We start from the raw sequence: 27,967 nt of genomic DNA, 5'->3' as shown, positions 1-27,967 counted from the left end.
TGTAGCGTGGAAACAGGCCTTTCGACCCAACTTGCCCGCCCAAGCTAACATGTCCCAACTGCACTAGTGCCACCTGTCTGCATTTGGCCCATATCTCTCCAAACCTGTCCTACCAATGTGCCTGCCTAACTATTTCTTAAATTCTGGGATAGTCCCGGCCTTAACTACCTCCTCTGGCAGCTCGTTCCATACATCCAGCACCTTTTGTGTAAAAAGGTTACCTCTCAGATTCCTATTAAATCTTTTCCCCTTCACTTTAAACCTATTCCTCTGGTCCTCGATTCACCTACTCAGGGCAAGAGACTCTGTACATCTACCCAATCCATTCCTCTCACTATGTTTTGTAAATCCTTGGGCTTGCTTTTTTAATTCCATTAATTTGCTCCCAGCGCCAAGACTGATCCTGCCAGGTGGAGCTTTTTTTTTAACATGGAACAGAACAGCACAGGAACGGGCTCTTCAGCCCACAATGTTTGTGCCGAACATGATGCCTGGTTAAACCGCCTAGTTTTGTCTCTTTGACTTGCTTTTGCTACGCCAATATGTGCTGGCATAATTTTTGATAATTTGTTTAAAAACTGTTACAGGCTGTAAAAAATTAAATTATGCTGATATTCCTAAATATTTTCTGCCATAATGACAATGGTCCAAAAAGGTCACCATATGCTTAAAGTATTTAAAATGCCCCGATTGTAGCTTCATCACAAATATTAATTGTTCAGTTAATTTATGACTCACTAAATTTATTGTTAGACTTTTACTTGGTATGTGACTAAATGTCACTGCACAATGGTGGGAGGTGTCACATCCGCCATAGCTTCCTTTCGTCCTTTTTGTGGAAAATGTGAGTATTGTTGCCATTGGGGTTGAACCGTTGATAACTTGTGGAAAAACTAGGTTTCATCCAGGATTGAGAATACAAACATGCAGTGATGAACGAGAGCAGAACCACCTCTAGTTGAACTCTGAGCTGTAATAAAGCACATGGAAATTGCATTTGACCATTCAGCCCATGCATGCAGCAATGTCCCTCGTCAATGGTTCAATCATCCTTCCCGACTGTAGTCTGAAATGCTATGACATTTGTGCTGGGGAGATCTGGAGACGGATCTTTATTCTAAGACTTGTCTGGGAAGGAGATCCAGCTGACTAAAATATTTTTTCCACCATCTTCCGGTCTATTTATTGCAATCTATCTTCTGAAACTAAAGTGAAGTAAAGTAAGGGGCAAGCAGTTATTGCAAGGGCTCAATTTTTCTCATTGCACTAGCAGAAGAAGTCACAGTCATTGAAGAGTTGGCTTAATTGATCACTTTTTATGTTCTGCCTGCTTGTAACATTGTCTGGATGTTTCCCAAAACTTAGTGCTAAAGTAACAATATATCTGCCATTTTTGATTGTCAACCTGTGATATTGTAATAGATCATGCTTTATTTCTACCTTGGCTCAATAAAGTTGAGCGCACGATAATACGTCCCAGTAGGAAGATTGTGGATGCTATATCACCCTTGGTCAATACCTTTGCTCAGTGGTACAACTGGTAGAGCAGCTGCCTCATAATGCCAGAGACTCTAGTTCAATTCTGATCCCCAATACCGTGTGTGTGGAGTATGTACATTCTTCCTGTGACTGCATAGGTTTACTCTGTGTTCTCCAGTTTCTTCTCGCATGCCAAAGGCGTGTGGGTTTGTTGGTTAATTGGCCTCTGTGAATTGCCCCTAGTGTGTAACTATGGATGAAAAAGTTGGATAACAGAACTAATGTGAACGGATGATCATTGGTCGGCATGAACTTGGTGGCCTGTTTCCACACTGTATCTCTAGACTAAACAAGATAGAAAACAAAATATAGATGCAAAATGTCATAGACTGATGTCAACCCAGCAGTGTGAACATTGACTTCTCTAACTTCAAGTAACCCTTGTATTTCCCTCTCCCCATCCCTCCCCCTTTCTAGTTCTCCAACCAGTCCGACTGTCTCCGAGTGCTTTGTTGTTATCTTCTCCCAGGTAACAATGATCTATTCTACATTTTCCTTGATCTCCACCCTCCTTGCCCTGGTTTCACACCTTGCACTTCCTTATCTATGTACCTCCCTCTCCCCTGACATCAGTCTGAAGAAGAGTATTGACCCAAAACGTCACCCATTCATCTTTTCCACAGTTGCTGCCTGTCCAGCTAAGTTACTCCATCATTTTGTGTCCATCTTGGGTTTGTGGGTTAAATGACTTCTGTGAAAAGTGTGTAGGATAGTGTTAGTGTACAGGGATCGTTGGTCAGCGCAGACTCAGTGGGCCGAAGAGCCTATTTCCACACAGTATCTCTAAAGTCAGTAGGGGGCTTGAGGGGCCAAGTAGCTGAATTCTGCTCCTAATTTATATGTTCTTAAATCTGATTACACAGCTTGGTAATGGAGAGAATCATTGGATTTGAGCAAATTCATGCTGTTGTGTGACATTTATTTTAGCTATTTAATTCTTGTTCAATGGTACTTTATTGTCACATGTACCTTGGCCTTTTTGTGTACAGTTCAATCAATCAATCAATCAAAGGCTTTATTGTCATTCAAAAATACACCAACAAATGCAAGTCTGAACAAAATTTTGTAGCATCTGGCTCACCGTGCAACACAAAATAACAAAAGGAAAAAAATAGATAAAAAGATAAAATAGATAATAGTGGCAGCACATTATATGGAATTCAAGAGTCTGATGGCTCGGGGGAAGAAACTGTTGTAAAACCTGGCCGTTCTGCTCCTTATACTGCGTGCGATACATTTTGCCCGAGGGCAGCAGAGTGAACAGTCCGTGACGGAGATGTGTGGGGTCTTCTATAATGCTGTTGGCCGTGGACAAGCAACATGTGCACGCAATGTCCCGGATTGAAGGAAGAGAAGTCCCAATGATTTTTTTCAGCCGTCCTCACCACTCTCTGCACGGACTTCCAGTCGGAGGCTTTGCAGTCCCCAGACAGAGATGCAGCTGGTCAAAATGCTCTCTTTGGTGCCCCTGTAGAAAGTGGTGAGGACGGGATGGGGGAGGTGAGCTCTTCTCATCTGGCGCAGAAAGTGCAACTGCTGCTGTGTTCTCTTAACTAGTGATGCAATGTTTTGTGACCAGGTCAGACTGTTCGAGATCTGCACCCCCAGGACCAGGACCCCCAGGACCAACTCCACATCGATATCATCTTAAGCCCCTATCACACTTAGGCAATTTTTTTGTCGATTACAGATGACTAGGCTGTTGTCACATGGTCGTGGGGTGAAGCCTGTATGGTCTTGAGTAGCTTCCTCAAGTCTCCTAAAGAGTCGTAACGTTTTTCTGGTCGCCGCTGGATTTTTGAATTGTTCAAAAAGTTTTGGTGACTGTGGGCTTCACGTAGCTTGTCTTCTCCTGTGGTAGGTGCTGTCGCCAGGATGACGCAGGTTGTCGCCCGGTGACGTTAGTTGTTTCCGGGTGCTGACTTTGGTGAATTCCATTGGCGACTATCTATGTAAACCTACGTCAACCGGCGACAGGTACTGGCGACTGAATTGTCTTCAGTTGTCACCGACCAGGTCGTCGCCTGTGTGGTCGTAGGTGGACGACCGGCATTAGGTCGTCCTAATGGGTCGCCGGTTGTCGGTAGCTTGCTGTAGCTTGACGTCGACTAGGTGGTAGGTTGTAATAGCTTGTCGTAGACATTGTCGTGTGGGGGGGTCAAGTCACCGCTTTTTCGGCTACCTGCTACGACTGTGACAGTCGTCGGCACTCGCTTGAGTGGGACAGGCCCTTTACTATGCATAGGCACAATCATACTGAAGTTCAAGAGTATAAGAATTACATTGGGCCGTACACTTGGGTCACCCATATATCCAGTTATGTTCAATCATATCTGTGCCTCTGTGTGAATGATTCCTCCTGTGCTCTTCCTTTTGCAAGTTAATTAAAACTTTTGTTGGCACTTTGTGCCTTGCTGGGAAATGTTAGGTGATTTTATTTTTGTATGTGAAAATCATGAAGCTTTTGTTACTGTTGAGGTCTGTGTTGAATATTTTGAGTTGTATGTGTTCTTGTTACAGGTCTTGGTTACAGATGGTAAAAATAATTAAGAGCAGGTTAATACAGAGCATATAACACTGGTGCAATGGATCTACACCAGTACTGAAGTAATTTATAATGATTTGTGTAAACGTGTTTTAACAGCTTCTTTTGCTTTGTTTCTAGCCTGCCGGCCTGGTTTTTACAAGGCTTCCTCCATGGATGCATACTGCATGAAGTGCCCACCTCATAGCTACTCGCATCAAGAGAGCTCATCCCAATGTACCTGTGAAAAAAGTTACGACAGAGCAGATTCGGATCCCAGGGCAATGCCGTGTACAAGTAAGTGTAGAGTAATACCAGAGTTACTAAAGCCTACACAATACTGTGGAGGACTAATCTTTCAGAAGTGCATGATGTTTAGAGCACCATCTCTTTCAGAAGTGACTTGATGTTAGGATTGAGCAGTCCTGTAGTGTTCCTTGGGCATTGATGTCGTCCAATGAAATATTTACCATAAACTGCCTTAATAATACTCATTGTGGAATGATGGTTTTGAAATAACTTTAAAAAAATTTAGTTTGCTTTAAATCAGTTTTTAGTGGTTCGATGATTGTATGTTTAAACGTCAAAATCAAATTAAGTTCTAAACAGAGTTTGTTGCAGGAGTTAAAGTCAAAGATTGATAAAGTTCATGGGTTTGCTGTTGCCATCCATTGATTACAGGGTTTGTGGAACGTTTGCCTGGGAGTCTGCATTTAATGGGCATTGCAGTGGCAGCAAAGTATGGTTGGTGCCAAAGCTGCATGAGCAACTAAACGGACACCGAACGTGTGTGAGATGAGAAATGTGTTCCCTGTGAGTTGGGTCTTATTAGAGCTACAGCACGGAAAAAGGTTCTTCACCCCACCGAGGCTGTGCCGACCAGCGATCACCCTGTACAAGAGCACTAGGGACAATTTACAATTTTATCGAAGCCAGTTAATTTACAAAACTGTCTGTCTTTTGAGTGTGGATGGAAACCGGAGCACAGAAAGAAAACTGATGCGATCACAGGGAGAGCGTGTACATTCCTTACAGACAGCATCCTTGGTCAGGATTGAACCCGGGTCTCTGGCGCTGTAAGACAGCAACTCTACTCTGCGCCACTGGAAGAGGATAGCGATAAAGCCACTTGGGTCCGAGGATCAGGTTGGAGAAGTGGCAGGGCAATGGTGGTGTGAGGGTGGCTCAAAGCTGGTAAAGTGGTTCAGGTGGGTAAGGGGGATGTAAGAATGGCTGGCAGGCATAACTACAATTGCTTTGTACCTTGGGATGGGGTGTGTCAAGTGAGAGGGCTTTCAACACTGAGAGGGAGGGTTCAGGCAAGGAGGGGTATACTGGAGCTCCAGTGCACTAGTGGTGCAAATATATCAGCATATATTTATAGTCTTTTATCCAGTGTGAGGAATCAAGAACCATAGGTCGTAGGTTTAATATAAGATGGGAAAGATGTAATAGGTACATGAGGGGCATCTTTTTCACTCAGAAGGTGCTGGATATAAGAAACGAGCTGCCAGAGACGGTTGTTGAGGCATGTACTACAACTACATTTGAAGGTCATTTGGATAGGTACATGGATAGGAAGGGCTTAGAGCGATATGGGCCACATGCGGGCTGGTGGGACTAGTTTAAATGGGGCAACTTGGCCAGCATGGGCAAGTTGGCCTGAAGGGCCTGTTTCCATGCTGTATGACTCAATATTGAATGGTACAATCTAGCTCCTATTCCTTTCCCTTGATGTCTGCCTCTTCTGACTCCATCTTGGATACGTGTGTCAAATTCCACATCCGACCCGAGACCGTTGCCACTGGGCCACCTAAAGCCACTGAACCAGCTCCGTATATAAAAAGTAGAAACAAAGAACTGCAGATGCTGGTTTATACCAAAGATAGATGCAAAGTACTGGAGTAACTCAGTGGATGCAAGTCTGCCTGACTGACACGCTGAGTTATTCCAGCACTTTGTGTTTATCCATTTGAGAAATGCTCGTTCTGAGAGCTCTATTAGACATATAATTTTACGTGTCGCATGTGACTGCAGCAATTGCCTTCCAGATGCCTGGGAATCTGCAGCTTACCCAGATAATGTCATAGTCATAGAGGCTTACTATGTGGAAACAGGCCGTTCAGGACAACTTGCCCTCACTGGCCAACATGTCCTATCTACATCTGTCTGTGTTTGGCCTATATTTAACCATATAACCATATAACCATATAACAATTACAGCACGGAAACAGGCCATCTCGACCCTTCTAGTCTGTGCCGAACACATAATCGCCCCTAGTCCCATATACCTGCACTCAGACCATAACCCTCCATTCCCTTCCCATCCATATAACTATCCAATCTATTTTTAAATGATAAAAACGAACCTGCCTCCACCACCTTCACTGGAAGCTCATTCCACACAGCTACCACTCTCTGGGTAAAGAAGTTCCCCCTCATGTTACGCCTAAATGTTACCCCTAAATTCCCCCTCATGTTACCCCTAATTTCTCTAAACCTGTCCTATCCATGTACTTGTCTAAATGTTTCTTAAATATTGCGATTGTGCCTGCCTCAACTACCTCCATTGGCAGCACATTCCATACACCCACCCCCCTTTGTGTTTAAAAAAAAAGTTACCCCTCAGGTTCTTATTAAATCCTTCCCCCCTCACCTTAAACCTAGGCCCCCTGATTCTCAATTCCCCCTACTATGGGCAAAAGGCTGTGTGTTTACCCAATCTATTCCTCACATGATTTTGTACACCTCGATAAGATCACCCCTCATCCTCATGTGAAAAGCATAAATGGAAGCATGGAAGTCATTCCCCATACATGGGTGCTTGGATTCCTGAGGCTCCTGATTAAAAGGTTGCAGGGCTCCTGTTCCATCCTGTTTTAGTCCACATTTTGTGGCTAACTGCAGATTCAGGCTGTTGAGTCGTGCAGGATATGTCATAGTTTGGCCACTGCTTTTGATAATTTGCTTGGTGCATTAAGCCAGATTTTCCTTTCCATTGTGCTAATAGCTGCTGTGAAAGCTTGAAAAGGACATCCTCTGTCAGCTAATCTAAAGAAAGTGACGGGAGCCGGGCTAAATCCACCAAGACAGGTTTTATTTCCCATTAAGAGGCTGACACAAAGGCAGGCTGGTTTATATAAGCTCCGGCTAAAATCCAGCATGACCCACACAGATGGTAATAAATGGAAATATCCTGTTAAAAGCTAAATGAGATGTCACATTGAAAATTCTATTTAATTTTACCATTAGCAAAAAGACTGCAAGCTGCTGATAAATGGATACATAGATATTCCTACATTGAGTTTAATGGCTTAGTCTGACTGTACAACAGGATTTGCTAGGTGTTGTAATAGAATGCAGAATATTTAGGGAGAATTTGATGTTCCACGCAAGTGCAGCAAAACTCAATCCTGGATTCATCTCCCATTTAGGCTATAATTTCAGCTTTGTATCCTCAATCCTTTCAACCTCATCCTCCACAGAGCAGAAATGTTCAAATTAGAAAGGCGTGTTTAGTTTAGAGATGCAGTGCGGAAACAGACCCTTCGGTCCACCAAGTCCGCGCCAACCAGCAATCCCTGCACGCTAGCACTATCCTACACACACGAGGGACAATTTATAATTTTACCAAGCCAATTAAACCTACAAACGGGTACATAGAAACATAGAAAATAGGTGCGGGAGTAGGCCATTCGGCCCTTCGAGCCTGCACTGCCATTCAATATGATCATGGCTGATCATCCAACTCAGTATCCTGTACCTGCCTTCTCTCCCTATCCCCCTGATCCCTTTAGTCACAAGGGCCACATCTAACTCCCTCTTAAATATAGCCAATGAACTGGCCTCAACTACCTTCTGTGGCTGAGAATTCCACAGATTCACCACTCTCTGTGTGAAAAAAGTTTTTCTCATCTCGGTCCTAAAATACTTCCCCTTATCCTTAAACTGTGACCCCTTGTTCTGGACTTCCCCAACATCGGGAACAATCTTCCTGCATCTAGCCTGTCCAACCCTTAAGAATTTTGAACGTTTCTATAAGATCCCCCTCAATCTTCTAAATTTTAGCGAGTACTAGCTGAGTCTATCCAGTCTTTTCTTCATATGAAAGTCCTGACATCCCAGGAATCAGTCTGGTGAACCTTCTCGGCACTCCCTCTATGGCAAGAATGTCTTTCCTCAGATTAGGGGACCAAAACTGTACGCAATATTTGTACAAAACTGTACGTCTTTGGAGTCTGGGAAGATTATGTAAATATATAGTCAGCCATTATTATGAACTGCTGAAGCCATTCAAGTGAAGGTACTTCCACAGTGTTGTCGGGTAAGAAGCCCAAGATTTCGACCCAATGATAATGAAAGACTACCAATATATTTTCAACTGAGAGAGCGGCACGGTGGCACAGCGGTAGAGTTGCTCTTACATCGCCAGTGACCCAGATTTATTCCTGACTATGGGTGCTGTCTGTCCGGTGTATGTACGTTCTCCCCGTGAACAGATGGATTTTCTCTGGGTGCTCTGGTTTCCTCCCACATTCCAAAGATGTACAGGTTTGTAGGTTAATTGTAATTTGTCCCTAGTGTGTAGAATAGCGTTAGTGAATGGGGATCGCTGGCCGACGCCCTCTCGGTGGACTGAATGGCCTATTTCCGCACCATATCTCACAACTAAACTAAACAAAATGGTGGAACGGGAATGATGGGTGCTCTGAGGAAAGGCACAAACTCGATGGGCCAAATGGCCACCTTGCGTATCCTAAGGAAAGTGATACTATATGAAACATGAGAAGTCCAGCAATGGCATATTGTCATGCCAAGATCATGATCCGCAGAGCAGATATGTGGGACCTCTACTTTTGCTTGCACCAGTGTAAACCAGCAGTTACAAGCAGAAAGTTGATCTTTTTACTAAATCCGGACTAAAACTTAGGGTTGAGAATCGATCGTCAGTACTCGGAGTAGTTCAGAGTTGCAGCGACTTTTAATTCAACCCAGAAGTGGTGAACGTGACAAAGGTGGGGAGCTGGGCAAGAGTGAATGCAGAAAAGAATTAGGTTAAAAATATAAGCTCGGCAGATTTGGAAAATCTTTGGGGACTTTCTTGATCTGTGAGAACTGGACTGCATTTTCAACCTCTGGCCAATGAGAGAAATCCAAGTTTGAAAGATTTAGATTCGGCCTAAGTTAATTGATTACGTTATAGATTTACTTAGAATAGAGTTGGCTGCACAAAACCTAATGTGTGCCACAAATGCTGTGCCAACATTGCTCTGCCAACGCTGCTGCGTTACAATGCTAGAGATCCAGATTTGATCCTGAGGTAGAAGAGGAGGCATGGTGGTGCAGTGGTGAAGATGCTGCCTTCCAGTGTCAGAGGCCCGGGTTTGATCCTGACTACGGGTGCTGTCTGCGTGCGGTTTGCATGGTCACCCTGTGGGTTTTCTCCGGGTGCTCCGGTTTCCTTCCGCATTCCAAAAAACGTGTAGGTTTGTAGGTTAATGGGGTTCTGTAAATTGTCCCTCAAGTATAGGGTAGAACTAGTGTACAGGCGATGGTTGGTCGGCACGCTCGGTGGGCCGAAGGGCCCGTTTCTATACTGTATCTCTGAACTAAACATAAACTAAAATTTATGATTCATAAACATCTTCTAAAAATCTCACTTCATTTAACCCTTTCACAGAATCTATTTTCTTTACTTTCCAACATTTCTCTGTCTCTATCCTAGAAACTGTTACATCTCTAACTCCGAATGCCTGATCCAAGGTTATTGACCTGAAATACTAACAATATCTTATTCTTCAGGTACTGCCTAACCTGCTTAATATTTACAGTAATTTCAGCACTCATAAGATTTTCAGCCATGTAGTTGCTTTCTCATCACAATTCATTTTGTAGTTTATAATGCAAGCTTTATATTGTAAATGCTGCAGGATTAGAGAGGGGAATTTGTGGTTTTCCAAAACGAGCTTCAAGACTATCGATTTCAATCCATAAAAACTGTTATTTATACTTTGGGAGGTAAGGCTCCAAGGGTAAACTGACTGACTGCTCAGTATTATTCAGCAGGATTGACAGTCTTTTTTTTGACGAATGTCACTGAAAATAAATAAATAGAAATTGCTTGCAAAATGTGCCATTCTTGCTGATTATATGTGTCACTCTCCAATAGTGTGCTGCTGGAGCAAGTCCCAGAGAGGGAACCGGAACACATTAGTGTTCTTTCTGAGTGAAGCTAGGGGGTACAGAGGTTAATACTTGCACTAGCCGTGGACCCTGTCAGTTCAGCGATCTCTCGACAGGACTGAAATTAAATTTGGGGTCTGCCGTGTCCCATGACACCCTTTCAATCACCAGTGCACAGGAGAGGCTAACTTTAAAGGATTTGTATCCCAAGACAAGTTATTTATTACCATGGAATGACACAGCCTGCCGCACAAACTGCATGATGTAAGTTCTGGGAGCAAAATCAGGCCATTCAGCACATCAAGTCTACTCTGCTGTTCAATCAAGGCTGATCTCTTTCCCTCTCAACCCCATTCTCTTGCCTTCTCCCTATAACCCTTGACACCCATACTAATCAAGAATCTGTCAATCTCCACCTTAAAAAATATCCATTGCCTTGGCCCCCACAGCCGTTGGTGGCAATGAATTTCCACAGATTCACCACCCTCTGACCAAAGATATCCCTCCTCATCTCTTTTCTACAGGTATATCCTTTTATTCTGTAGGTATGGCTTCTGGTCCGAAACTCTCCTAATATTGGAGATAGCCTTTCACTATTCTTGTACATATCTCCTTGTATCGCACTCTATCCCTGGGGTTCCCAACCTTTTTCTTTCCGTTTACCCCAGGCAACTTTAATAGCGCATAACAATGTTATTTCACTTATTTAGTAACAACTAATGATGAACAGATACCAGTATACCAGAACCAAACACAGTCAGTCAATGAGAAAAAAACATGTACAAATCCAGAATCAATGAATTTACCCCCTGGGTAGACAAAATGTACCCCCCCGGGGGTAAATTTGCCCCAGGTTGGGAACCATGCTCTATCCCTTTATAATCACAGGTGATGCAAGAGTGTGCAGATATTGGAAACCTGAGTAAAAAACAAAGTGCTGGAGGAACTCAGCAGGTCGGGCGGGAAATGGATCAGCGTCATTTTCTTCTGATTGGTTGAGTCTGAAGAAAGGTCTCACCTGAAACGTTGTGTGTCTAATTCATACATTATAGGAGCAGAATTAGGCCATTTAGCCCAACAAGTTTACTCCACCATTCAATCATGGCTGATCTATCTATCCCTCTCAACCCCTTTCACCTGCCTTCTCCCAATAACCCCTGACACCCACCACAGATGCTGTCTGACCCACTGAGTTTCTGTTTGCCATGTAAATTCACAATCCAACAAGAGGAACTATTGAGAAGTGGATTGTAAAATGTGCATTAGTACTGATATTAAAATCTGTTTCCACATTTATGGGACTTTGCTTTTAGAGCATCGAATTTTCAGTTTGCAAAACCTGTGCCTCCCTTCCACAGTATACTTTCATTGCCAAAATCTCTCTCTTATTCGAAGGCAGAATTATGGCAGGTCTTCTCGCAAATGCTTTACACGTTGACATCCTTGCAACAGGAGTCGTGAGATTTCACATTTCTATTACAGATGGAAATTTGTTCCAGCTTTTATTTACTGCAGAGTTGGGAGCGAGATCTTCTCGCCCACCCCACCCCCCTCCCCCCCCACAAAATATTAATGACTGCATTCAAGAGAAATATGATGTCAATCCAGTTTGAATGCATTCACAATAGACGGGGGGAATAAAAACTAAAATAAGATTTAATTGCAACCGCAGGCAGTCAAATAATGGTAGCAGAGATGTGAACAGAGTCTGCAAAATAGAATATAATTTCTATCTTTCTAGAGAAAATTATATGTCTCTCGTTTCTCTCAGTGCAATTGATGAATTTCCCAGGCTCTCATGAGGAATCTTGAAATTGAATGTGGATTAGAAAGATGAGCAGTTTTAGACTCGTGTGACTTTATACAACAAAGAAACTATCCCTTCTGCCCACCTCGCTGACTAGTGATCACCCTGTACTGTGTCCATGCCAACCATCACATGCCCATCCATACTAATGTATTTTACCACTTGCTCCATGACCTCCTTCAAAATTAGCAATCTATGCTTACTACTCGCAGAACATTTCAGATCGCAACCACCTTCAAGGTGAAAAACATCTTGCCTGTAACATAAACCTATTCCCTCTAAAGGTTGGCACCTGCCATGGGGAATAGTTCCAATTATCTGTGCCGTTCATCATTTTGTACACCTCTTATCAGGTCCACACTTAACCTCCTCCCCTCCAAGGGAAACAAACCCAGACTGGGTCATTGACCCCTCGAAACTGAATTGCTGATTTTAAGCCAAACCCTGGTGGATCTTTCCTGCAGCTGTTTATTCAGTGCAAACATATCTCTGATCATTGTGGAACACACAGCCTTTAAATGACAGCTCTGTTTAATGTAACAAAATTATCTAAGACACTTTGTAGGAACAAATTGAACAATGCAGAATTGATATCCGGCCAAAAGAGGGGCAGATTTTAGTTTAGTTTAGAAATACAGCGTGGAAACAGGCCCTTCGGCCCACAGAGTATGCACCGACCAGCAATCAACAGTAGGGCCAATGTTATATGTACTATATACCACGCCAATTAATTTACAAACCTGTATCTGCAAGAGTTTACTCAAGTAGAGATTTTTATGGCATGATAGTTAAATCTAGCTGATAACTGCCAACATCACACTCCAGATATTTAATAGGGTGTGGACAAGATACCAGCAGCTGACTTGGAACCATTTTATTTTCACCATAAAGAATATGGTGCACAGCTCCAATGATCCAAGTTTAATCGGGAAATTCCTAGCTCTGCTTTTGTGGAGTTTGCATACTCTCCCTGTGATCCTATAGGTTGTCTCCAAATGCTTTGGTCATCTCCTATATATCCAAAGTTGTAACATTAACTGTCCACTTTAAAGTGCTCGGTGTATGTAGGTGAGTGGTGGAGTCTTGGAGTAGTTGATAATAGGATCAGTGTATTTGGGTTGTATATCATGCCAACATGGTTGGCAGGGAATCAGTGAGCCTAAGGACCACCTTCTCTGTTGTTGGAGTACTAGTATGTCCAATTTAATCTTGGACTAAGGTTCCTCAACTGCCCCAGAGGGAATGATGTTGATCAAAACAAAATTCCTCTGCTGTTCTGAAATGCTTTTCTACACAATTTTTACACAAGCTGTTTCTTCCCTTTACTGTAAAATAATTGATATCAGCAGTGCCATTTAATATATGGCACATTTCAATACCATGTTGCAGCACACCTCTTGGTAGTGCCTCCAAATCTTGCAGCTCAATCTTTTGAGACAAAACACTGACTGATTCGCTTTTTTATCCGCACTGCTTTTCAACTTGATAATTTTACCTCTTACATTATGCCCACCTGAATGAGAGAAATTACCAACCAAAAAGGCAACAGACAGGCAGCATTGTGCATGGAAGATTGCATCCCACTTGCTTAAAAGCAATTATTTTTTTAGTTCATGCTTCTGACGTTTGGTCGCTCCGCATCGGCTGTTGTAAATTTGTATAACCCAGTGATTGGGTATCTGCCCCTGTGTTCTCCTTGGATGAGTTGTACAGGCAGCCTGCCCGTTCCAGAAGAAATTTTGTCATCGGCATTTGTCAATTGTTGCTTTGCCTTCAGGCCTCACAGTTGAGCTATCTTTCAAGGTGCTGTTAGAATCTGGTTAGTTGTTAATGGTAACTCTGCATACATCCCTTCCTGTGCATGGTCGCGTAGCTAAAGGTGACTTAAGAACAGCAAAACGCAATGTGGAAAAGAAAATGTAATTCGATAAAACCCTCACAATTTTCAGTCTTGACTCTGGGTCTCCACCCAAAATGGCGACCACCCCTCTGCCTCCTGACATGACATGTTCCTTGACCTGCAGATGTTCCTCCAGTGCATTGTATTTTTTTTAATGTTGCTATTTTTAGTTACTTTGAGGCCAGTCATGATTTTGCCCAAACTCAAATTTAGTGTAAAGTCATACATATTATATCTGAAAATAGTTACCAGAAAAGCGATGTAATGTGGACGCAGCGGTAGAGGCCCTGCCTTACGGTTCCAGAGACCCAGGTTTGATCCCGACCTCTGGTGCTGTCTGTATGGAGTTTGGACGTTGTCCCTGTGACCCTGTGGTTTTCCTCTGGGTGCACCAGTTTCCGGCCACTTTCTCAAGACATGCAGGTTTTTAAGGTTAATTGGCTTCTGTGATTTATCCCTGGGGTTTAGGACATAGAACTAATGTATGGGTGATCGCTGGTCGGCACGGTCTCCTTGGGCCGAAGGGCCTGTTTTCACGGCGTATCTCTAAAAGCTTAAAAAAAGAAAGGATTTTTGTTTCAATTATGGCTATTTATCAGTAGAGAACAATTAAAACTTGAAGGAGTTATTTTTGGAGATAAAGCAGAGGTCTTACAGTGAGTCTTTTGCTTTAAAAGAAGCATGCGTGGTCTCCAGAGTAGGAGGCCTGCACCACAGCACCAGTGCAGTCAAATGATGGGCAAATTAATCAGGGAGCCCAAGCATGCAGAACTTTAAGTAATGGATTAATCAAAATGAGCAACATAATCTTCATTTAATGAGCTGAGGAAATTATAGTTCTTTAACTATTATGGGGTTTTTTGGCTAATAGCAAGGGACTACAATTGGAGGAAGGAAAGTGTGGAAGACATTATACGCATGTGTTTTTAGAGAATATATCTCTTTTTGACCTAGTTTCGCAAAAGTGCTTAAGCCTTTGGGAAAAGTTTTAGATCCTTTTTTTTTTTGCTGTAGCAGTCAGGCTTTCTATATGGAACAGTGCCTCCTACATACAGTGTGGCTTTGGATATTCAAATTTAACTCAATGCCTCCAGAAATTTTTCATTTTTAAAGATTCATCTTTAAAAATCAAAGATTAAAGCAGATGAAGAAAAAAAAAATGTAGGCAAGCAGAAATAAAAACTGAAGATACAAGAGGTATAATTCCTGAGTGTCTTCGGTTGCTGAAGGAAAGGGGTCACTGAGAGACAGCAGCCAACGAGGAATGGGAATTTACCTTCATCAGATACTGAGTTATTGTGCATTTCTGATACATTTTTATCTTTTTACTTTTTATTGATCTATACAGGTAATGTAATTGGTGTATTTCTTTCCCTATATTGTACCAGCAAATCGGAACATTCTGAAGACATTGTTCCATATTATTTGACTCTGACAACTCATACACTACTTCCGTGATCAATCTTTTCTGATACCTGCTCAAAACATTTAATTAATTTGTTTCAGGCATGATTTATCTTGAACAAATCCACGGTGAAGTCCTTGACTAAACACTGCCTTTATAAATGAGTATATGTGGCCCATAATGTTTCCAGTAACTTCCTCGGCTCCAATGTTAAGCTGCGGTTTCTGTGCTTTTCAATAGCCTTGTTCTGGAACAAGGACTGACACAAAGTGTAGGAAGGAACTGCAAATGGTGGTTTACACTGAAGACCTGAAATCTGAGTGCAGCTGGTTTCATATTGCCTTCATTGTTGGTCGGTGCTGATCTTTCACATGGACCGCTGTTAGTGCCAGTTTTACATAGAAACATAGAAAATAGGTGCAGGAGTAGGCCATTCGGCCCTTCGAACCTGCACCGCCATTCAATATGATCATGGCTGATCATCCAACTCAGTATCCTGCCTTTTCTCCATACCCCCTGATACCTTTAGCCACAAGGGCCACATCTAACTCCCTCTTAAATATAGCCAGTGAACTGGCCTCAACTACCTTCTGTGGCAGAGAGTTCCAGAGATTCACCACTCTCTGTTCGGTTTTCCAGCGTCTCTTCCATGCGCGCAATATATGAAGCTGATGAAATGAGACAACTGTCACACCAAAGATAGACACGAAATGCTGGAGTGACTCAGTGGGACAGGCAGCATCTCTGGAGAAAAGGAATGGGTGGCGTTTCGGGCCAAGACCCTTCAGACTCAGTCTTCAGGTCTGAAGAATGGCCTCGACCCGAAACGTCACCCATTCCTTCTCTTCAGAGATGTTGCCTGTTCCGCTGAGTTACTCCAGCTTTTTGTGTCCATCTTCGGTTAAAACAGATTACAGATTATCTGGTGTTTTGTGCGTGGGAGCTTGTGTGCGTTACGCAGGCATCCGGATGGTATTACTGTGTTTAAACAATAAATAAATGTGCTTCTTGGTGTCAGGGGGGGGGAATGGGAGGAGATAAGATTGTTTGTGTCATGCACACTTGTCATCAGTCCGCCAGGGAATTTGTGCCCCCCCCCCCCCCCCCCCATGTTTTAAAAGCAATTGACTATGGCTGCCAATGCCCCGAGCCATCTGTCCCTTGGCCACTGGTGGGAGGGGGGGGGGGGGGGGGGGGGGGGGGGGTGGGAAAATGACCTCCACTCAGGGCCAGTGATGTGATGGGCGCGGGGGAACTGTGTGAATCACCCGGTGTGTGGTTCAGGGTCCGGGGGTCAGGGGGGGTGAATCACTCTGTTGTGGGGGTGGGGTCCGTGGCAGTGCCTCTGTGGTGGGCAGAGGGACCAGACTGTCCCCAACTCTGCTCCACCCGGCCCCGTGTGTGTTTGTGCTGCCGACCCGTCACTGAGGGATGCGCTCCTTCGGCCCCTTACAACTTGGTGCTTGGGTTCAGAGTGCCCAGTCACCCTCCAGCCCAGGGTGGGAAAATGACCTCCACTCACCCGGCCAGTGATGTGATGGGCGCGGGGGACTGGACCAATTGTTGACAAGTACCGCCCACCCCCCCCCCCGGCGATGTCATGTCCGTTATTTGGCTTTTCGGCACAGCGACCTTTCGGTGAGTTGGCTTCTAGGCGATGCCGCCTTTTGGTTAGTTGTCGTTTTGGCATGGCTGCCTTTCGGTGAGTTGTCTTTTATGCGTCCCACCCTTTCGGTTAGTTCGCTTTTCGGCTTTGTACGCTTTCGGTTATTTGGCTTTTCGGCTTCGTTTCCCTTCAGTTATTTTACTTCCACCACTTTGCCGCCACGTCCGGGTACCTTCTGAATCAGGTGGTTAACAAGTGAACACTTCTGGTATGTTTTTTTTTAGCTGAAACATCCTTCTTGTAATGTAGCTTTCGCATCACCACTTTCATTATAAAGAGATGCAAAATACTCATTAAAATTTGTCATCCCTTCTGCTTTTACACCATTAAGTCCTTAATAGCCAAAATTTCTTCCTAGCTGATAGTCTAAGCATGTATATGACAAAGTGTAAATAATGTGGGAGAAAGCCAATATTTTTGATGGAAAAAGCACTGAGAATAAGATTAAAATCAATGGGCAATTCTAGTTATGAGCTCTCCACATCATTGTGGTATAAATATATAAAAATTATAGTGGTCTGGTGGAATTTTCTTTTTAACTCGACTCTCAGGCTCTCATCTTTTTGAAAAATCTCAAAAAATACTATGATTTGTGAAGGGACTGATCAGATTAGCATGTCGAGGAGGATCATTTGAAGGCACTGAGTCTCTTTCCGCACAAGATCAAAGAACTATGCAAAAGTCCAAGCCAACAACCACTGAGACTATTCTGTTCTTTTCTTAAACCACTGTTACTATGCTTTGATCCGCAGATCTTCTGAAGTGCTACCCAACCAGCACTTTCCCTGCTAATTCATTATCCACAGCATAGCTTGTAGGAGATGTCTTTAAATATTGGACTAGCTGCTCCTGAGGAAGCTGTATATTTCTGGGGACATCTACTGAAATCACCGTCTCTTTCTCATGTTACTTGCTTATTTCAGCACTGATGAAGTCTGACAAAGGAATAACAGGACATCTATGTCAATCCTTCACTGCTCAATATTCTTTCCGGAATGACAAGAGAATTACTGTGGACCCAACTCGAAATCTAAAGAACCCTTTGGTCTTTTATATATTTGACATGTGTTGCATGTCAAAGTTCCAAAATGTTATATTATATTAATTCCTTCTTGGCACAGTGCAAGTGTCCAACAAACAGAATACTGTTTCTATTAGTTGATGCTGAATGTTAAAAATATGATTGAACTCATTGAGGCTACAACCAAGAAAGCACACCTGCACCTCTGTTTCCGCAGAAGGCTAAATAACTTCAGCATGTGTCCAATGTCTCTCACCAATTCCTATAGGTGTACTGAACAAAACACCATGTCCAGGTGCATCACAGCTTGGTATGGCAACTGCTCTGCCCAATGCTGTGAATAAAGTCTGGTCCATTATACTAACATCCTTACCCCCACCTCGGGAAAGTGGCCACCATAATCAAGGACCACTCACACCCGCAGTCATTCTCTTTTCTCTCCTCTCCTGTTGGGTAGGAGATATAAAAGTTGATTGGACCAGATTCAAGAACCGTTTCTCCCCTGCTGTTATCACAATCTCTGGAGAGAAGGAATGGATGACGCCTCGGGTCGAGAGCCCTCTTCAGATATATGCTAACATCACATATGCTGAGGATGAGTTTGTGATCTAGCAATCTACCTCATGCAACCCCTGATATATCTTTGGCACTATCTGATGTCCTCATGGCTCATCGAATTTGCCTGGAAGGTATGCAAAATAATGTTTTTCTGGATCTTGGATGATAATAATCGTATACTAATACCAAAAATATCCTGCAATAGATCAAGACTACCGTCGAAGCCACGTAGAAGGGATAATCTTTAAAGTGTAATTTTGAGATGATTCACCAATTCCACCTCAGCCAAGTGTTTCCAGATTCTGTTAGTTCTGTTCTTATGTTGGATGGGACACAGTTGGTTTCTGGAGCAGCACAAATGATAGTTGTAAAAGCTTATTCCCTGTATAAAATGTGCATTACATGATCACTGTCCAAAATAAATAAGCGATTGTTCAAAATGCTGAGAGCCAAGACAAACAATCACTTTGGTTCAATGTGAATGTGGTTTTAATCAAAATTGGAATTTCAACTGATCAGCTTGGTATGGGTCTTATGATGTGATAAAATACCTGGACTTATTCATCTGGTTTTAATGTGACTCCCTGGTCAAAAAGCACATTTGTGGTAGTTCTAAATGTTTATTGACTTGGGCTGTAGTCAGTTGCTCCATTTCATAAAGAAAGCGACTGCCAATATAGTCTTTTACACAGAATGCTGGAGTAGATCAGTGGGTCAGCTGGCATCTCAAGAGAACATGGATAGGCAACATTTCAGGTCGGGACCCTTCTTCAGACTGAAGAAGGTACATCTATCTATGTTGCCCTGAGATGCTGCTGTGTCCCACTGAGCCTCTCCAGCACTCTGTGTCTTCTTTTGTAAAACAAAATATTCAGTTCATTGTTTCTGCAAATATATTTTTGGCTTTCAAGTAGTTTCATAGCATTTGGGAAGAATGAGGGAGTGCTTCAATGCTGGAGGAGGCTGTTTGCCAGAATAAAGGTGCGATCAAGGCCTTGCCTGTTTGCTTATTTAATGCAGGCCATGGATCTACCAAGAACGGGATGGTGTGCCCTAGTGAGATTATAAAAAAGATTGCAAAATTACCAAAAAAAAAGCACAGTACTGGAGACAGCCCATGCAGTTCCTTGTGTCTACATGGTGTTACTGTCTGTGGGATCCTGTGTGCAATTGGCGCAGTGGTAGAGCGACTGCCTTAGAACGCCCGAGACCTGGGTCCGATCCTGACTATGGGTGCTGCCTGTTGTCAGGCTCCTGTACCTTCTTCCCGATGACAATGGTGAGATGAGTGTGCGGCCAGGATGGTGTGGGTCTATGATGATGTTGGCTGCCTTTTTGAGGCAACAACTCAGATAAATCCTTTCGATGAGCCGGTGATGGACTAGGCAATGTTCACAACTTTTTGCAGTATTTTCCGCTCACGGATGTTCAAGTTGCCGAACCAGGCCATGGTGCAACCAGTCAATATGCTCTCTACTGTGCACCTGTAGAAGTTCAGGAGAATCCTCTTTGACATACTGAATCTCCGTAGTCTTCTCAGGAATTAGAGGTGCTGATGTGCTTTTTTAAATAAATGCATCAGCGTGCTGGGTCCAGGAAAGATCGTCGGAAATATGCAAGCCCAGGAATTTGACGTTTTTGACTCACTCCAGTATCGGCCCATTGATATAAATGGGATTGTGGGTCCTCAACCACCTTCTTCCAAAGTCCACAATCAGTTCTTTGGTTTTGCTGATATTGAGGACCAGGTTGTTGTACTGGCACCATTTGGTCAGTCGGTCGATCTCACTTCTATATTCTGACTCATCACCATCTGTAATGCGTCCCACAATGGTGTCGTCGGCGAACTTGAAGATTGAGTTTGCACTATGTCTGGTTATACAGCCAAGAGTATAGAGTGAGTAGCGCAGGGGGCTGAGCAAGCGGCCTTGAGGTGCTCCCGTACTGATTGTTACTGCGGATGACGTATTTCTGCCAATTCGAACAGACTGTGGTCTGTGGATGAGGAAGTCGAGGATCCAATTGCAGAGGGATGTGCAACGACCCAGTTCCGTGAGCATGGTAAGCAGCTTGGAAGGGATGATGGTATTGAATGCCGAGCTGTAGTCTATAAACAACAGCCTGACGTAAGTGTTTTTAGTGTCCAAGTGGTCCAGTGCAGAGTGGAGAGCCAGTGAGATTGCATCCTCCGTGCACCTATTGTGACAGTAGGCGAACTGTAGTGGGTCAAGGTTCTTATTGAGGTAGGAGTTGATATGCCCCATAACCAACCTCTCATAGCACTTCATCACCATAGATGTTAGTGCCACTGGTCAATAGTAACTGTGGGCCTGTCCCACTCTGCGCTCGCCACATGGTCACCACATGTTCGCTGGTGGTCACTGGTGAGTCTCCTTCATGGTCGCGAGGAGTTCTGTGACCACAAATTGGTCGCCATGGAGAAAATCGATAATCCTGTAGTGGTAGTTATAGTTGTAGTGGGGTTGCCATGTAGTTATGGGTAGCCGAGCTAGTAGTAGGTAGTTTTAGTTAATCGCCTTGGCTGACCGGGCATTTTCATTGGCTCATTGGGGGAAAAAAAATGTAAGCACGAGTTTTCTGAACCAAGGATAACTGACCGGTAATGTTAAATGCCCGCCGAACTTCACAGCTGTGTATCTCTGGCTTATTAAAAATTGTATGGCTTCTTAAAAGTGTCTCCACCCCTTCTCCCCCCCCCCCTTCTCTCCCCTCCCTCCGTCCCCCCATTTTTAAAGGACTTACTGTACACTGTGCTAGCCGTCTTAACCTTCCTGTTCATCGCGGTGTGTGTCTGTATACCTTGGCTTTGCACCGTGTGAATTTCAGACAGCACTCCCCCACTTTCCCTGGCCCCTGCCTTTGCGATGTGTGTGTGTGTGTGTGTGTTCCACTCTGACACTCGCCGTTCAAGTTCCCGTTTTTTTTAGGCGATTGCCGCGAACTTGACAGTCACTGGGAGTCCGCTGAAAAATCATCTAAGTGGGACAGGCCCTATACTCTTTTTGGGCACCGGTATTATTGATGCCCTCTTGAAGCAGGTTAATTGACTTGGCATCAATGTAAAATTGTCCCTAGTGTGTGTAAGATGGTGTTAATGTGCGGGGATCGGTGGTCAGTGAGAACTTGGTTGGCCGAAGGGCCTGTTTCTGCGCTGTATCTCTGTTCTAAACTAGATTTCCTACATTAGTAACTTGACCGTACTTCGAGAGAACTTAATTCACCAGAAAGCCTATTGAAGTGTTGTAACATCATGGAAGTTGTTGCACAAAATAGATTTGCACTGTTTTTAAATCAGCGTCCCTTTAATCTAGACCTTAGAAAAGCAGGGAGAAGAGAAACATTGTGTTGCAATATCCATTGGTCTGCTTGATCGTCCAAACTTGCTCTGTGAAGAGGGAAGAAACAAAAGATGGATTATAGAAATGGGACGCGAAAGAAAGGGTACGCTGGCTAATTGATTTTGGATGGTCATGAATATCTCTGGCATTCAAAAGTGTTTTAAAGTAGAAGGAAGTAATTAAGAAAGCAAAATGTCAAGTAAAATGCAAGGGATTGAAAATGGCAGAAATATTTAACAATGTCACAGTTTTAATTTTGTCCTCATCCTTGGGATTTTTTTTAATTGCATCGCTTGATAGAATTTTGTAATGTTAGTGATTGAACCGTGAAGAGCAACTTAGATATTTAACTGATGAGAACTTACATCAAAGATGCTGGGAAATTGTTCCTTGTTGCCAAAAAACTACCCATACCTACACACTGCAGTAGAAAAGTATACTTTGGTAAATGCGATGCTGTTGTTTGTAGAACATTTGCCATCTTGCTGTAAACACAGCTGCTGACGTTTTATTACCCACAACGTATTAAGTCTGATGACCCAGCAGATGTCAGTAACTTTACTAAAGTCACAACTCAGACAACATTGTAGAATATAAAAGAAAACCAGAACAGCCAGAGCTAAGAATTCACAAGCACCAGCTAACCTGTAAGCTTTCTTCATCGACTGTAATTAATCTGTATCATATCTCTGAATATACATGCTGATTGGTATTAAATTGTATAGTGTTGAAACGAGCATCTGTGCAATGCATTTGAAGACCTTATTTGTCCTGGTTAAATAAATCATGATCTTCTGTATTTCTTTTAAATCACCTGTCAACTTTTTCTATTCAAAGTCAATTTTATCGTCACATATTCCAATGCCATCATAGTTTTAACAATGGTCATTATTAAAGAAAATATTCTGATATCAAGTGAACACCACCATTGAATAATGTCCAGTTAATATGAAATGGAAATATAATTTCATAACATATTCCAAGTGAGAAATTAGATCATCAATGTAGGGCAAAGAGAGGTACTGGTTTTCTTTGGAGTGTGTACATGGAGTATATGGCACCAATATTACTCATTGTTTGTCTCTTTTTCTCCCTCACCAGAGCCTCCAACGCCACCAGAAAACCCCATATCCACAACAAATGAGACTTCTCTCATCCTAGAATGGAGCCCGCCCAGGGACAGTGGGGGCAGGAATGATCTTACGTACAACATACACTGCCGCATGTGCATGGGGGACAACAGGAAGTGTAGCGTCTGTGGGAGCAGCCTTCGTTTCATCCCCCAACAGTTTGGATTAACGTACACCAAAGTCCTTGTTACGGATCTGCTGCCTCATACCAACTACACCTTCGATCTTGAGGCTGTGAATGGGGTATCTGAGTTGAGCCCCAACCCGAAGCAGTATGTCTCTGTCAATGTCATGACCAGCCAGGCAGGTAAGTGAGTTCCTTTCCTCTGCTGCCAACTGTTAAACATCTTTTTTAAAAACTAGGTTACCATGAACAGTAATCTAGTAGTTGGAAGAAATGCTTTGAAATGTGTCATTTCCAGGAGTGGGAATTTATTGGTCATCAATCATAGCAATGTAGCTGGCTCCTTTAGTTAAGTGAAATCCACATTATCTCACATCTAAGACAAACTTATTACTACTACATTTCCCTTTATAATTTAGACTGTGTTGAAGTAACCATCCATGCTGGATGATGTGGAGGGTGAGGGGGGAGAACCTTCTCTTTATGTCCCTTATTGCCTTTAGTCAATTAAAAGAAACAACCTGATAGAAAATTAACAACTGACATGGCATCAGTTATTATGGGTGGGAGAAAATTCCATCTTTCTATCACGTTCAGCATATTGCGTTCCTGATTTCATTTGTAAAATTCCTCAATAGTACATTAGTCATTTTATGGTCAGGTTTTGCTGGGTACAGTGAAAGACCTTGTTTTGCATTTAATCCAGTAAAATCATTTGATAAATAAGCACATTCATACGGTAGGTAAAAGTGCAATGAATATAATGTAAGAATAATATATTTCTTCTGAGGCAATACAGAGTTGTCACGTTTCTGTCACCATCTTGTTCCTATGTAGCTGTTTAGTCCTGTCTGTTTAGTTTTAGCCAAAATAACTAATATAAAAATAGTTTCTCTTTATCTACCCTATCATTTTGCCTTGGCATCTTAAAACCATTCAATATGTGAAAAACTTTGAATTCCAGGAAATGCAGCTCTGGAATGTCTTGTGCTGGTTTGCAACTCTAGTGTTTGCTCTTCCTTTATTGAATGTTATCTATCTATTTTCAACCAAATATAAGCAAGCTATAAGAAGCATTATTGCCCCTGTATTTAATCTGTGATGCCGAACAATTCCTCTTTCATAATCATAGTGATACAGTGTGGAAACTGGCCCTTTGGCTTAACTTGCCCACACTGACCAACATGTCCCATCTACACTAGTCCCACTCGCTTGCATTTAGCCCATATCCTTCTCAACCAGTCCTATTTGTGTACTTGTTTGATTGCTTCTTAAACGTTGCGATAGTCCCAGCTTCCAAAACCTCCTCCAGCAATTCCTTCTCTACACCCACCATACATTGAGTGCAAAGGTTATCACTCAGATTCTTATTAAATCTTTCCCCTTCACCTTAAACCTATGCCCTCTGGTTCTCGATTTCCCCGCTATGGTCAAGAGAATTTGCGTGTGTACCCAATCTATTCCTCTCGTGATGTTGTACACTTCTATGAGATCAATTTTGTTTAGACATAAGCAGGAATGAGAATGCCGGACTGTTTTATTTTAGATTCCTCCCCTGTCCAAAACTAATGAAACCCAGTGTACTCTCCCAGTTACGTTGCTTGAGAGACTGCATAGATTAAAAGCCAAATTCATGCGGCCATTGTGAGAGTCGGTGGCTTATTTTATCAGAAGGGAAATCTGATTCAGCCTTCCTCACGATATGCTGTTAGCAAATTCACCCGCAGGGGATAATAAGAATATATTTATTTTATCCTTGTAACCTCACTCACTCTGGAGATGCATATTATATGTTTGCCATGGAGATGTTTGTGATTTGAGTTTTAGACTATCAACAGTGCCCAATATTGTGTTGTATTTTCTTTGCATTTTGAAAATCAAGATGGACTTGGCGTTTTGTGCCAGAGGGATTAGTCGGTACATACTTGAGTAATCAGAGCCAAGTGATTGCACTCCTAATGGTCTGCAACTCTAATCACTGTGCACTGTTGTAATTCGAATCACTCGGAGCTATTCATTTGTAGATGCTCTTTGTATGGTGGGAGAGAGTGGTGTAAAATTAAATGCATGCTGCACAATTGAACAAACTGCAAAACCATATGGGCAATTTTCTTCCGGCTATAATGTTCTTATTTTGTTAATTTTAGAGGCAGGAGTTCTCAGAGTATTTCTAATTGTCATCCTCGGATGGAACTATGAAAGCAGCCCCGTCATGGCTCAGTTGTATAGGAGAGAGGTCAAATTAGAAAGGATAATTCATATGCAATTATTCCTGCTTCCTGTGGTTCAATTGAGGATTGATCCCCAATTTTGACTCATTTATATTTCTGAATAAAGGGGAATGACCACTTGGAAAAGCAAACAGCAAAATAGCAAAAATTGCAAAAGGGAATGAGATCAGCAGGAAGATAATTATCTGACAACTGATGGTTAAAGCCAAGTATTATAGAAAATTGTCCTCGTCTTTGAGCTTGGTTGGAAAGCTTGTCACGGTGAAAAAACCATTTCAATTTCTGGTGCAAGTCATACATTGGTCAGACTCCAACTTTTTAAAGACTTGCCATAAATAAGATATTGCATGGCTTCCTGGAAGTTGCACTGATTAAAACCAGAGAGGCCCCAGGTTCAATTTGTGGTCTTTGCTAAATTGCCCAAGTCCCAGTTAGAGTGCCTGTAAGAGCTACATAGTAGTCACTGACTTGTGATTCGGGGAGTGAAATGGTTACCCACTGCTGCCCAGTTGTCTCTGCTGCTGGCAGCAAGTGATGGCAGGGGAGGAGAATTTTCTTCTATTCCCACCCCACCCTGGTAGTATTGAGGAATGCCAAAACGAAGATAGAGATTCAAGCCTGCCGGAGCAGAAGGCAGGAGAAATGGCACGGTGGCGCAGCAGTAGAGTTGCTATCTTACAGCGATTAAAGCGACTAGTGTAGACCCTGACTACGGGTGCTGTCTGTACAAAGATTGTACGTTCTCCCCTTGGCCACATGGGTTTTCTCCGAGATCTTTGGTCTCCTCCCACACTCTAATAACGTATAGGTTTGTAGGTTAATTAATTGGCTTGTTGTTGTAAATGTAAATTGTCTCTAGTGTGTGTAGGATCATGTTAATGTGCGGGGATCGCTGGTCGGTGCGGACTCGGTGGGCTAAAATGACCTATTTCCACATGGTATCTCTAAACTAAACTAAATTACTCGATGAGGAATTTACCCCTCCACCCTTTTCTCAAGCCTCCAATTACTGTGCTAGTAACACAGTGAACACTATATTAGGTTTAGCGCTGGGTTTTGGTGTTGTGAATGCTCTTCGATGAATAGCACAAAGGATGTTCAGCACTATTTTAATGAATGATCATCTATTATGCAGTCAGCAAGAATTCATAGGTCAATATCAAACTCTCTGAACTTCAATAAGGATCAATGTGAGCATTTAAATAGGACACCCTCACTGAAAACTTTCCACTGCTGCTTTGGACAGGTATCTCATTGCCAGGGTGGCCGTGACAATGATCTTTCATGTACTGTATCTGGACACGCGTAGCTCCCTAAGAGGGTGCAAAAGTTATTCTAGTATGATTCTAGAAATGGGGAGTTCAGCTCTTAGGCTAAACTGAAGGACATTTTGCTTCTTTATGAAGATTTGCTGGACGTATAACAGGTCATGTCAGATTTAGATATGGTAATGTTCCCATGAGCAGATGATTCAAGAACTCAGGGCCACACATGGACCAGAATATATGGGGCGAGAGAGGGTGCAGAGAGAGGGTACTGCAAGGATTCTTTTCAAAGCAGAAGGTATTATGATGTAGCGGTCATTGTCTATAAGTATTGGGGGAAAAAAAATCATGGATTTCCAAAGAAAGTAGACTGTCACATGTGGAAATAAATTACAAGGCTCCCGAGAAAATGTGGGAAAAGACTGACTGGATTGCTCTACAAGCAGATATTCAGTGGGACCCAATGGCCTCTTGCACATCATTCTGATTTTTTGGAGGTACAGCACAGAAACAGGCGCTTCGGCCCACTGAGTCCACGCCGTACACGATCACCCCGTACACTAGCACTATCCTACACACAAGGGACACTTTACAACTTTTTTATACCAAAACCTGTATGTCTTTAGAGTGTGGGAGAAAACCCAGGCGGTCATAGGGAGACCGTACAAACTGTGTACAGTCAGGATCAAACCCGGGTCTCTGGTGCTGTAAGCCAGCAACTCTACCGCTGTGCCACTGTACCACCCCATCCAATTCTCTGAATGGTTTCAGATTGGAGTTGAAGTTATTTGCAACTTGTAGTTTTGCTCTCTGCATTTATACGAGGTAGTTCATAGATCTTTTATTCAAAAATGTTAAACCTATTCCATTCTCCATTGGCAATGAGGTGCAGGCATGGAGAACACATGGCTTGTGTTAGATTAGGTTGGTTTATTGTCATATACACCAGGGTGCAATGAAATTCCTTGTACATATGAAGCTCGGAGCATAAATAATATTCATGCAGTCATGATATTTTACAACAGTAAATACAATGATGAGTGCTAAACAGCAGCAGGGTGCAAGATTATTGTGCAAAAGCAAGTGATCGATGGCCAGCATGTACTCGGTGAACTGAAGTGCCTTTTTCCATATTGTATCTTTCAATCAAGTAAAGCTGAAAAATATTTAAGTACAAAATTGGAATAATCGAATGATGTTGAGTTAAGAGTATGTAGCAGCGCTTCCAGGAACAGGGTGTGAAACAAACGTGTGA

General features: G+C 42.8%; 1 protein-coding gene across 2 annotated transcripts in view; it reads left to right on the top strand.

The window, feature by feature from the left end:
* Positions 1 to 27,967, top strand: part of LOC129703572 (ephrin type-A receptor 3-like) — a 269,335-nt gene that overhangs the window by 138,637 nt on the left and 102,731 nt on the right. For both annotated transcript variants that reach the window (XM_055646161.1, XM_055646162.1), the window contains exons 4-5: positions 4,205 to 4,360; positions 23,064 to 23,399. In XM_055646161.1, the coding sequence (XP_055502136.1) occupies positions 4,205 to 4,360; positions 23,064 to 23,399 (492 nt within the window). The remainder of the gene's footprint in view (positions 1 to 4,204; positions 4,361 to 23,063; positions 23,400 to 27,967) is intronic.

The sequence above is a fragment of the Leucoraja erinacea genome, chromosome 14, assembly GCF_028641065.1.
Source record: "Leucoraja erinacea ecotype New England chromosome 14, Leri_hhj_1, whole genome shotgun sequence".
Taxonomy (NCBI): Eukaryota; Metazoa; Chordata; class Chondrichthyes; order Rajiformes; family Rajidae; genus Leucoraja; species Leucoraja erinaceus.
This window is presented reverse-complemented; position numbering and strand designations above follow the sequence as displayed.